The sequence below is a fragment of the Populus trichocarpa genome, chromosome 18, assembly GCF_000002775.5.
Source record: "Populus trichocarpa isolate Nisqually-1 chromosome 18, P.trichocarpa_v4.1, whole genome shotgun sequence".
Lineage (NCBI taxonomy): Eukaryota > Viridiplantae > Streptophyta > Magnoliopsida > Malpighiales > Salicaceae > Populus > Populus trichocarpa.
In genome coordinates this window covers 1,822,195-1,834,129 of record NC_037302.2, presented here as the reverse complement: position 1 = coordinate 1,834,129, position 11,935 = coordinate 1,822,195, and the positions used below count along the sequence as shown (strand labels likewise).

General features: G+C 30.4%; 1 protein-coding gene across 5 annotated transcripts; it reads right to left on the bottom strand.

The window, feature by feature from the left end:
* Positions 1-1,060: 1,060 nt before the first annotated feature.
* LOC7458383 (bifunctional purple acid phosphatase 26) lies at positions 1,061-5,453 on the bottom strand. Of its 5 annotated transcripts, none has more exons than XM_024590384.2 (10): positions 5,212-5,451; positions 4,557-4,771; positions 4,266-4,466; positions 4,072-4,183; positions 3,618-3,844; positions 3,294-3,432; positions 2,843-3,063; positions 2,254-2,375; positions 2,006-2,167; positions 1,061-1,462 (listed from the first exon to the last, which is right to left on the bottom strand). In XM_024590384.2, the coding sequence occupies exons 2-10, from the start codon at positions 4,749-4,751 to the stop codon at positions 1,405-1,407; spliced, it is 1,437 nt and encodes a 478-aa protein (XP_024446152.1). In that variant the 5' UTR covers positions 4,752-4,771; positions 5,212-5,451; the 3' UTR covers positions 1,061-1,404. The 5 variants fall into 5 exon arrangements, with proteins under 5 accessions (XP_024446152.1, XP_024446151.1, XP_024446150.1 ...); XM_024590383.2 differs by having other exon boundaries at positions 5,262-5,451; XM_024590382.2 differs by having other exon boundaries at positions 4,557-4,785; positions 5,212-5,450.
* Between the last annotated feature and the right edge of the window lie 6,482 nt (positions 5,454-11,935).

Genomic DNA, 11,935 nt, shown 5'->3' with positions numbered 1-11,935 from the left:
CATTCATTTATCTTATTTTGTTGGGGTTTTTTTTTTGAGTAATTTTCTGTTGTGAAGCATGAAGAAAAATATATTCTTCTTACTGTTTTCTACTCTCTACGTAGTATTCAGTTTCTTTTGAAACCCACGCAGCCTTTTAATTAGGGTATTACTTAAACCAATGCAAAAACTAGTAATTGGCTCCTCTCAATCCATGGTTAATTATTATATTTTCCTTTTATGTAATCGTTTTATTTGAATTTATCCGGATTTAGCTTGCCACACAAACGTTGTTTGTTCCACGCTTTTGTGGATTAGTATGTCGAGTTTCCTTAAATACTTCTTTTTTTAATAAAAACCAAATTTACCTCTGGCGGCTTGTGTGGGTCAATGCAAGAGATCAGTGGAAGTTTTATATACAGTTGCAACGCATCATGTATCATATGGTTTCTCCATTTTTCATTGCTTGGTGATGGAAATATATAGCTGACGATCCTGGGAAAATTTCATTGTATCTTGGCTTTCTTCGAGAACAGTGATAGGTTGGACGGTGAGTGTTATTTGCAAAATAATCATCTAGTTTAGGACTTTTCAGGCTAATATAATGTAAGCAAAGTAGATAAAAAAATAAATATTTTTCAATTGTGTTGTTGAGACATTAATTGCTAGCAGTGTGAAAATTGTGTGCGTGATAATATATAGATTTGATTAAGTTTTTGAATTAAAGATATTGTTAGTGGACATTCCTAGAAAACAAAAGGATGTTCATTTGGGGACCAACTCCTTCAAAAATTCATAGCTCTCTCATCTCTTGATTAATTTCTAACTTCAAAACAATGGAAAGATTCTCCATTTAAGCCTCAATTACCCATTTCAAGCTCAATTCAAATACAATCTTATATCACGATGATGTAAGGTCTTCAGAATATTACCTCAAGTGTGAGCGTTGCCTCTCTTTCTAGACCTCAAAGATGACCTACTTAGCACACAGAGCTGAGCTGATAAGAGTTTTGCAGGATCTGATACTCTTCTTTGGATTCATCTGCTGATAAAGTTCTTTTGATAAGAAAAGAAATGAAACTGAGCAATGAAAATAGTACTTTATTATATGATGATTTACAATGGAGTCGAGAACGATAGTGACCAACAATGTGTCATTATTGAGCTAAGAAATCAAGGAATATTTCAGGAAATGAAACTTGACAAACTAATTCCTTAAAATGATATATTCGATGCTGGCAAATTCAACAAATGGCCGTTTACTATAAATGTAGGACGTAGTGATCCCAAATATTTCTGCGAACAGCACAGGTTGCTAGCATCCCCCGATCTTCATAATATAGTAGTGCAAACTGCAAAATATTACTGCTCTGCCGCGGCATGCACAAAGTGCACAGATTTATGAAACCTTTCTATCCAAAATCTTCAGCAACTAGCATGTTCCCTAGCCTTGAGATGTCTCCTTCTATGCATATTGCTTGCCCTGCATGACAATTCATTAAGAGCTCTAAATGGAATCATGTTCATGAAAGAAGTTATGGACATCAGATAGCCAATGATGTGCAACCATCACTTTGAAGCATATGCTATTAATATTCTGTTACTCAAAGGCAGATCATTAAGTTATTCTACTGGCATCATGTTTACGAATAGAGTAACAAACTTGCATGTACATTGTTTAATTGGTTTTTAGGGTGTTTATTTTTTTCAACTTAGAAAGCAAATAAAAAACACAAAGCATACTGGAGGCATACTGGAGCCACATATTGCACTTATGAATGAATCAATCACTTGTATTATACAAGACTTTTGCATCAGTTTTGTTGCTCATCTGATATTTGGTATCTTAGAAAAAACTTCCTCTATCTTCATTAGAAACTTTACCTTCCCTCAAAAAATGCGAGTACACAATGCCAACTTCCCAATGCAACTATAATACTTGTCTGATGCTTGAGAAATACCACCATGACTAAACACTAGCATCTAGCACTCTTGAACAAAAGGAAGGCAAAGAGATCACACTTACCAGTATTGGTTATGGAATATCACAGAATCAGTTGTTTCTGGCTTTCCGTCATCATTTCGGTTCCATTGGTAGAATGCATGTGTTCTGTTCCTAATCTCCAAGGTAGAATGGCCATAACTAGCTTCTCTGAATGCGGAATAATCTGGTTGTGGGTCGACGAACCTAATTATAAATTTCAACAGTTAATAGGTAACCCATATTTGAATTATTTAGATTTTCCTAAGCTTAAACAATTAGATTTGCCTCACCTTCCAACAAGACCTTCCTGATTTCCCCCATCCCCAACAGTTAGGTACACAGGCGCTGATTTGTCAGGAACAGGATAACGGTCACCAGTTGTCACGTTATAATGTATGTTTGAGATACGATACTGTAAATCAAGAATACTCAATGAGAAAAGGAAACACTTGATAAATTAAAAAATGGTGCATAAAACGATATATACAGCACCATTAGGATCAGAATATGAGGGGTTGCAACTCCAAGGCACTTTCAGGATAATCATGCATCATGAACATGACTTCTTAGAATATGAATAGCAGGGGTGGGCTAAAATTGTTTCTTTAACCATGCGGCTGGGTTGGGTCTCAACTATAGGAGCTGCATGCCAGTTTGCAATCTCCAAGGACCTACTTAAAAAAGTAGCAGCTCCTCTTTTCCAATGAAAACTTTGTAAATGAATGTTCTTCGGGATTCAGTGAAGTTTCAAGAGAATGATCTTATGGGAATTCCATTTAGTGGAAGAGGAAGGTACAAATATACAAATTGATTAGCTACATACCTATATGATGATGTATTGATAGGTCTATAAGGCATAAAAAAGAGGAAAGTACATACTGATCTTTCATATGCATGAACATGACCAGCAAAAATGAAGTCGACTTTGGATCTAACAAACCAGCTTTCAAAGACTGCACGCATGCTTTCACCTTCCATATAGTGGGCTGCATTGCTGTTGTAGATGGGCACGTGCATAACAACAATGAGCCAAGGTGTCTTCTCCCTGTTGACTCTTTTCAATTCTTCTCTAAGCCACATCCATTGAGGAGTGTATTTTACTGAATAAAAAATATTTGCAAATTCATTACGACCAGAAAACATTCGACTTATAGTAACATCAAATAGTCTTTTGAAATATGAACTAAGAATAGAAATCATTAAAATGTCAATAACAGTTGCCATTGCATCTACTTTGGTAAGAAACCAGCAAATTTTAAGCAGATAGTATCATCTAAGTTTTGGAATAGACTAGCTACTTCCTGCCTAAACATAGTGAATTAAGGATTACCAAATGGAGAATAGCTGGAGAGGACAATGATGTGAGCAGATGCACGGCGTATAGCATACCAAAGAGGATTGGTGCTTTTTGAGGCTGTATGAGGGGTGGCAAATCTATGCAGAAATGATTTAAATGGAAGGACTTCCTCCTGGAACAAGAGGATTTGTGTGTGAGTTGACAAGCATTAAAGCAAAGAGGATACATTAACAACAAAAATGCCAAAGATTAGACATGTGTTGAAACTAGAGAATTAATAAAACTAGAAACAATAGATCAATGGCAAGAGCATAAAAACTAGAAAAGAAAACATAAGGTGAAGAAGTTTAAGGTTACCATTTCTGGCATGTACTCTATCTCGTGATTCCCAGCTGACCAAATCCATGGTTGATATGCAGCACTTTGCTCGACAAAACGGCCCCATGAATCCCATCTAATACCAACATCATCATATTGATATCTATCAGCATAAGAGAGATCACCAGCAAACAAAACACTCTGTCCCCCACTCTTCATGTAATGCTCGAGAGTGGAAAGAGAATTATATGTTTGACCCAAATCACCTAAAAATATACAAAAACCAATACATAGTGAGAAAAATATAAAAACATGTGGTCCAAAACTAAGAAACATGTTCTTCCAACCACCGCATTCCATTGTCAGTATCGTATTACCTGATATTGAAACAATGGACTGTTGGTTGAAAAATATCTTGCTAAAGCAAAATCCAATAGGTATTCAGAAACAAAATTCAACTTGGTTATTCTTAAAAAGCAGCAAAATATCTTACCAATAATTCCAAATGTGTAGGAAGCATCTGGATCAATCTCTGGAGGTGTTTGAAACCAAAACACACGAGAGGAGTCACCTTCTCCGATCTTGTAGTAATACTTGGAATCATACTAAAAAGACAGAAATGTTAATCCTCAAAACTGAGACCATTCAAAAAGCGAAACAAAATCATAGTTCAATTGAATATTTTACCTCAAGCCCATCAACAAGACAGTGATGGATGTAGCCAGACTTATATTTGTAAAAGGTGTAGTTAGTAACAGTGCCCTCAGCACTAAAATCATAACTATTCTCTGAAGTGCCATATTTCACAGAATTTGAACCCGGTTCATCAGGCGTAACCCAAGAGATTATTACAGCCTTCCCATCATAATCACCTTGAGTGATGTGGACCTAACAATCAACAAACTAATCAGGTCATAATTAACTTCAACAAAAAAAAAAGGGTTTCAACTAAAATTCAGTAAAATGTGCAAGACTCACTTGCTGTGGAGCATTATAACCTTTTGGAATTGCAAAAACTTCATTGTCAAGAGGGATATCTGCCGCTGGCCATTGAGTACGAACAAAAGTGCTCGTTAAACCCGCATTCCCATTTTCCACATAGCTCAAGACTAAAACTAATATAATTACAAATCGAAACAATTGCAACCGCAATAACCTAGAAGCCAGCAGCATATTCTTTGCAAGAGCAATCCCTGGGAAACACAACCTAATAAATCCAGTAAGTACAACTACAGCAAAGAAAACATATAGACTAATAGTAAGACTAAACTAACCCAAATTAGGAAGTCCAAATCATCATTAAAAAAAAATTGAACTGTTTGACCCTTAATTAGTTAGGCTTCTTTCTTCTCTTTTTCTCTAGGAAGCAACTTCCTTGCATTTCAGATCTACCCATCATAACTATATTGCACTGCATTAACCTCTATGGTTTACAAATTTTGATTCATGAATCAAATCAAGAAAACTCTGCAATTGTTACTTCAATATAAAATCAATTACAAGCTTTCATTCTTAACTCGTAACGATGAGAAAGCCATAGAAAAAAAAATCCACAATCTATAAAGTTTTTTGCAAGCAATCTTTAAGAAAATAAAATCAAAAGGTTGCAGAAATAAACACGAGTCCTCCTTACTATATCGAAGCAGAGATGAGTCAGAAAGCTTTGAAAGACAGGAGGGGTACCTGAATCAATGACGAAGAACAGAACGGAACGGAAGAGAGACAAAGACAGAGGTTGTAAGACAGAAGCTGTTGTAGATCTTTGACAGTTATAAACGGTGACCTTTTCTCAAGAGTAAGATGCCAGCAAACAGTTAGAGCAGTTGTTGTTTTCAAAGTTTCCAGAGCAATTTGCTAGGAATAGAGATTCACCAATCCGCTATTGCCATGTTAGTATTAAGTAATTGCATTAGATTAATTGCGTGAAGCCGAATAATTCCTTTTTTTTCCTGTTTTTTCTAGACGTCGATAAAATCAATATATATATATATATATAATATTCAAAAACATTTGTAAAATATCTGTAAAATATTTAAAAAATTATCTTGTATAACTTATTGACATTTTAATGATAGTTTTTTTTTTAATCTCTACTAAATATCCATATCTAAATTTATAATTTATATACTTATAAAAAAAGTAAAAATAAAAATTATTTCAATTCAACTATGATTTAACTAAATTAAAACATCTTGATTGGGTTATAACCTAACTAAACTCAAGTTGAAACTCGGTTGAGCTACCCGATCAAACTTCATTAATTTCATTGTAATTTTTTTAATTGTATTATTAAATAGTATAAAAAAAAAAAGTAATAAAAATAAGAACAAGTGAGATATACTAGAATATCCTAACTCTATGAATCAAGATATGCAAGAATCCACCATCCTTCATTTTTATTAGCCACATGTTTAACTAGTGAGTCTCTATTAATAAGTAGTCATTGAGTCTTAATTGCATGCTTATCCGAGGTTCATCTTACTTAAATAAATAAATAAAAGGATAGTTAAAAAAACAAAAAAACTTTTGTAGTTTGGGTGTAAATTATGAGTGAAAAATTATATTTTACATTATGGGTCAACAAAAACTTTAAGATTTGATGAATCAACCTTCATATATTTTGAATATAAAAAATCCAACAAAATAAAAAAATCTCCCTCCAAGCACAATTTCTCTCTTTTTGAAAATTATTTTCTCTCTAAAAATTTTCTTCTTCGTATCTTACCCAAATCAAAACCAAAATCTTAATAATTACTGCCCTAACACTAGATAAAAATTAATCAGGCTGTATTTGATCTATTTGCCTCACTTTTTTATAAAAAAAAATTAACGTAGATGTTCGGGTCAGCTTGTGCATATCTCGACTAATCTCACGGACCCTGAAGTTAACGACCATGTAAGTCTCTAATAGCTCTAAGATTTATAAAACTCTAACTAATAATTTTTAAAATAAATTCAGAACATGATCAATTAAACTATACCTGTTAGAGTTAATTTTGACCTCCCCTCTTGATACGGTAAGAAAAGGTAAAGAGAATGGTGGAGTTCCAAGTCTTACGTCTAAAAGCAGAGCAAGGTTTCGTTTAAATTTTCATTGGTTTAGGTTTTCCACAAGAAGATGCCTCCAGAACCAGTCAATCTTCATCATGACTACTGTAATACTCACCAAGTCTTTGCTGTACAGTAGTGAGTTTAATTTCTTGCATTATTTTTCTCTCATTTCTTTTCTAAACTGTGGATGCGAGAATAAGTTTATTGAAACATTGATAGTTTTCATGTTTCAAAAATATTTTTAAAAAATTAAAGTTTATTTATTTTTTTATTTGTTTTAAATTAATTTTTTTATATTTTTAAATTTTTTTTAATATTCTAATATCAAAATTATTTTTTTCAATATATATATATATATATATATATATATTATTTTAAAAATTAAATGCTATTAAACACTTTTCTTGAAAATCAAGGTGTTTCATAAATAATTTATTATCTACCGTACCATGTATAGCTCATCGAACATGTTGTTTGCTTTAACAAATTTCTCATGCAAAACTAAAAAAGTATTAAGATGGTATTTTGGAGTGTCATAGCAGTTATTTTTTAAAATATATTTTGTATATAAATATATTAAAATAATATTTTTTTATTTTTAAAAAATTATTTTTAATATTAGAATATTAAAATAATATTTTTTTTTAAGATATGTAAGAATCCAGCATCCTTCATTTTTTTTTAATATTTTTAAAAAATTTATAACCAAAATATTTAGGTTTAATTCTAGATTTATGGTGGCCAATCAAAATTGATAAAGATACTAGAATTAATTATTTAACTTTTTAGTTTCTAAAATTTATTATATAAAAGGGGGTAAATGAAGAGTTTGACATAAGATTTTTTTCATATTTTACATATTTTTCCTCACTTTATTTTTAATGTTTTTCTTCTCATTTTAAGGTTTGATTTTCCTTCAAAGTCTAGAATATAACGATAAACTAAACAATTTATATTTTATCACTTATCTAATATATTAACACTAACCAACTAAATAGATTATAATGATAATTTTATAAATAATCAGATATTTTACATTAACTTCTTTGTTAGGATATTAAGTGTGAGAACACATAAAGTTCAAGATATAAAATTTATTTTTTAAAATTGTAAAGGATAATCTCGATTTGAACCAAACAACATGAGATTTATTGTAATTATCCCTAAATAAAATTATATAGAATGTATATATCATCAAGTAAGAATTATTATATAGAATTATTGTATTTTACATTTGTGTTTTGTGGTTATTAATCTAATTTATAAGTGAAGTGATGTGATAGATTTATTTTATTTAATAAATTTTATCATCCACAAGGCGTGGAGCAGGTCACAAAACTTCATGTGATAAAAAAAAATAATTCGATAGGCATGTCGAATAATTACAGGCACATGCTTCCTCGGAGTGATGTTACACTGGAACCCAGTATAAGATGTGTTGCCCACCTTCTATTTAACAAAAATAACACTAATTCACATGAATGACGCACCACACCACCGACACTGTATTTTTAAAACAATTTAAATTTTTTTATTTTTTTTATTTCAAATTAATGTTTTTTTAATATTTTCAAATCATTTTGATATACTAATGTCTAAAATAATTTTAAAAAAATAAAAAATATTTATTTTAATTTATTTCCAAATAAAAAACATTTTAAAAAACAACCGCAACCACACTCCTAAACAGATTAAGATCTAGATCACCGGTTTGAATTCTACAAATTTCAGGGTTACTGGAGATTTATATAGTCGTTAATACGCGCAAGCTGACCCGAATACCCACGTTAATCTAAAAAAAAAACTATACCTTACACTAAAAAAAATTGCAGTATCAAATTAAAAAAAAAAAACATATTTTGTTATTTAAAGCATTCTTGTGGATAAGCATGCTTCAAGTATTTTGTATTGAATTATAATTATAATTATAATTCCTTCTCTCTACGTATACCTACCATGCGTGTAATTAATTTGTTTTCGGATTATGGGCTCCACCTTCCTTTCAAAGAAGCCCTGCCAATTCCATGGTGGTTACTTGAAAGTTTTATCATCAGCTTCCGTGTGAGTAATAGCTGTCGGTTTAGAGTAGAGTCTGGTAGCGGTGTTTTTCTATATAAAAAAAATTTGTTTAATATTAATTTTTTATATATTTTTAAATTATTTTGATATGATAATATTAAAAATAATTTTAAAAAACTAAAAAAATTATTATATATTATGAGACACGCTATAATGAGATGGAGAATTTCTCGCCCAGGCAAGAAAAGTGAGGTGGAAATAGGATGGAGTTGGTTTTTCATAAAGAATGATTGGACGGTGCATGTTCATCAAGGTGAGGTTGTGACACGTCGTCAACTAAGGGGATGCGAGCTAGCTTTCAGTGCAAGAATATCAATATTTGGGTAGAAATTAAAAAAAAAAAAACTAAAAGGGAATGAGGTTTTCTGATATTATTATTTTTCCCTTCCTGGTTAAAAAATTTGGAATTGGTAGTGGGTGTATTAAGGTAGTTATATTTTTTTATATTGAATGGACTAAAATACCCCTTCAAAGCAAAAAAAAAAATTGAAATGGTGTGGGGGATCATGTTTGACTTTTCTTTTTTAATATCACAGTAAAATAACTACATTACACTGATTTTAATTTTGATATTTAGCAAAAAAATAATAATATTTAATATTAAAAAGTTGTTAATATTTTTTTTTTTTACACAAACACACGTGGCTATATTCGTGTTTTTTAGACAACGTTGTTTGGTGGTCAAATATCAGTTTTTCATGATAGTGTTTTAATTTTCAGGACAACTTCTTCATCGTTGGACAACACTTCTGACTAACATCTCTCTGGTTTGGTATCGACAATTTTTTTTTATCTTTTCTCTCTCCTACTCTATTTATGTGCATGGCCATGCAAAGTTTTAAAGCATCCTTTCAAATTGTTTTTTTTTCTGTCAGATTTTGTTCTTATTTTTTTTATTTCTATTTTGTTTTTTTTGGTCATTTTTTAGTATTTTTATTAACATCCCTCAACATTTTATTTTATTTTATTTTTATTCTAGATTTGGTTATTGTTATTTGTTTTGTTTTAGATCCTTTTTTATTCAGACTTTCTTTTTCAATTTCGTCCCTTGATATTTTGCTAGTTGAGAATTTGACTTCATGATTTTTTTAGGTTTGCCTTCTACGAGATGATTTCAGCCTCGGGACCCGGGTCACTGGTTTGAAAGGTTTGGTCGGGCAGACCTAAGTCTTTTTTAGGTTATTTTTTATAATTGATTTTTTTTTATTACATCCTTTTAATATGTTATTCCGATCTCATGTGTTGCGTCGCATGTTTCGCAACTTAACCCATGTTGACTCGAACCATGTTTGTTTTGTTTGATTTATTTGTTGTTGTCTCATACCAAGTTTGTTTTATTTGATATCGTTTTTAGTGTTTTTTTCCTATAAGATTTTATCCTCATTCTTCGTAGGTTTGCTTTTTAATTTTTTTTGTTGGTTTTTTTTTTTGTCTAAATTGGCCCATTTAGTATTGTTATTTATTCTTATATCATATAATTAAATTATACCAATTATTTTTTTTCAGTTGAATCTATGCCCCAAGTGAGCGTTCGCCCAAGCAGTTTTTTTTAGCCGATAAAAAAAAAATTTTAGCCGCATAACTCAAACCCACAAATCTTAACCAAGCAGAAACAAAAGCACTGGAAGATTGAGTTTGTTGTCCAATCAAATTTGAATTTCAAAGGAAAATCCTATCTTCATATGCTATAGGATTTAATTAACCGGGGAATTCAAATTAGGAAAATTTTTAATTGTGATTTTTTTTTCTTGGGAGGCTCAGACCGCCTCAAATTGTTCCATAAAAAATTGTTTCTTTCAATTCAGTTTATTTTTCCTTTATATTCAACCCTATTTCAACTCAATAAATTATCCAATTATCCTTATAATTTCAAAATTGTTACGTTTTGGGTCACGAGGTGAACCCAATTAAATCATTTTTATTAAAACAACATTATTTTTGTTTTTTTATTCTTAGTGTTGCTACAGGCAAGTTAGGGATTGTGTTTGGACAAGTTAAACATGTCAATAAAAATCTGGTCGAGTTAATATCTTATCTAATTCAACTAAAAAATTAACTTAAATAAAACTCTAGCTCTTAAAGTTTTTAAATTAACCTATTACATCAAGTCGAGTTTAATATAATGTAATTTAAGTTATTTGCCCAATGACAATTAAAATGGATGTTTACTTTTTGGTTATCCAAGCTGAGCTTAAGTCATTGTGTACAAATAAAATTATTAAAAAAATCTTAATTTTAATGCATAATGTTTTTTACTATATTATAAAAAAAAGTGAATTGAAATTTGATGTATGAAAACTTAATTAAGGATATTTTTACCCACAAAAAAAGGCATTGTTAATATCTAACATAGAGGTCAACTATTATATATACACACACATATTTTTCACTCAATCTTTACATAAATGTGTGTTTGAGATTATACTGGGGTGAGCAAAAAAATCAAAAAACTAAATAAATCGAGAAAACCAGAAAAAAATATCCAAAAAAACCAAACTGTGAAAAAAACCGATTAAAATTTTGAAAAAACCGACCGGTTCGGTTTTATAAGACTGAAATAAAAAAAATGAATCGAACTCAAACAGAGCCAAATCAGAAAAAACCGAGCCAAATCGGTTTTGGTTTTTTTTTTTTAAAAATCAGTTTGGTTATTGTTTTTTAATAAAAACCGAACCGAACCGAAAATAATCACCCCTAAATTATAGTACATGGTGTCTTTTAAAATAATTTTTTATTTTAAAATATATTAAAATATTTTTTTTATTTTTAAATAAACACATCAAAATTATTATAAAATAGTAAAAAAAATAATTTAATATTATTTCAAGCTAAAAACACTCCAAACCGGCCGTAAATCTCAATCTCTCTCTCTCTCTCTCTCTATATATATATATATATATATATATATATATATATATATCTCGTTCTTTAAAACAAGGATATTGGATCCCGCAAAACAAGCATAAGCCAGAATATACCCCCAATGCACTATGAAAATGGATGATACATTCAGCAGCATCAACACCGCTGTAGCTTTATCTTCTTCCTTTTTTTGGTATTTAAAATATAACTTTTATTTGATTTATTAATTACATTTCACACTAAATCCGCTAATTTAGTAATAATCTATGCAGTGAACGTGTCTCGTTAATCTAAAACCATTGATAGAAATCAATGAGCACTTAATCTTGTCAATTTAAAAGTTTAATTAATTGAAAAATAGTAAA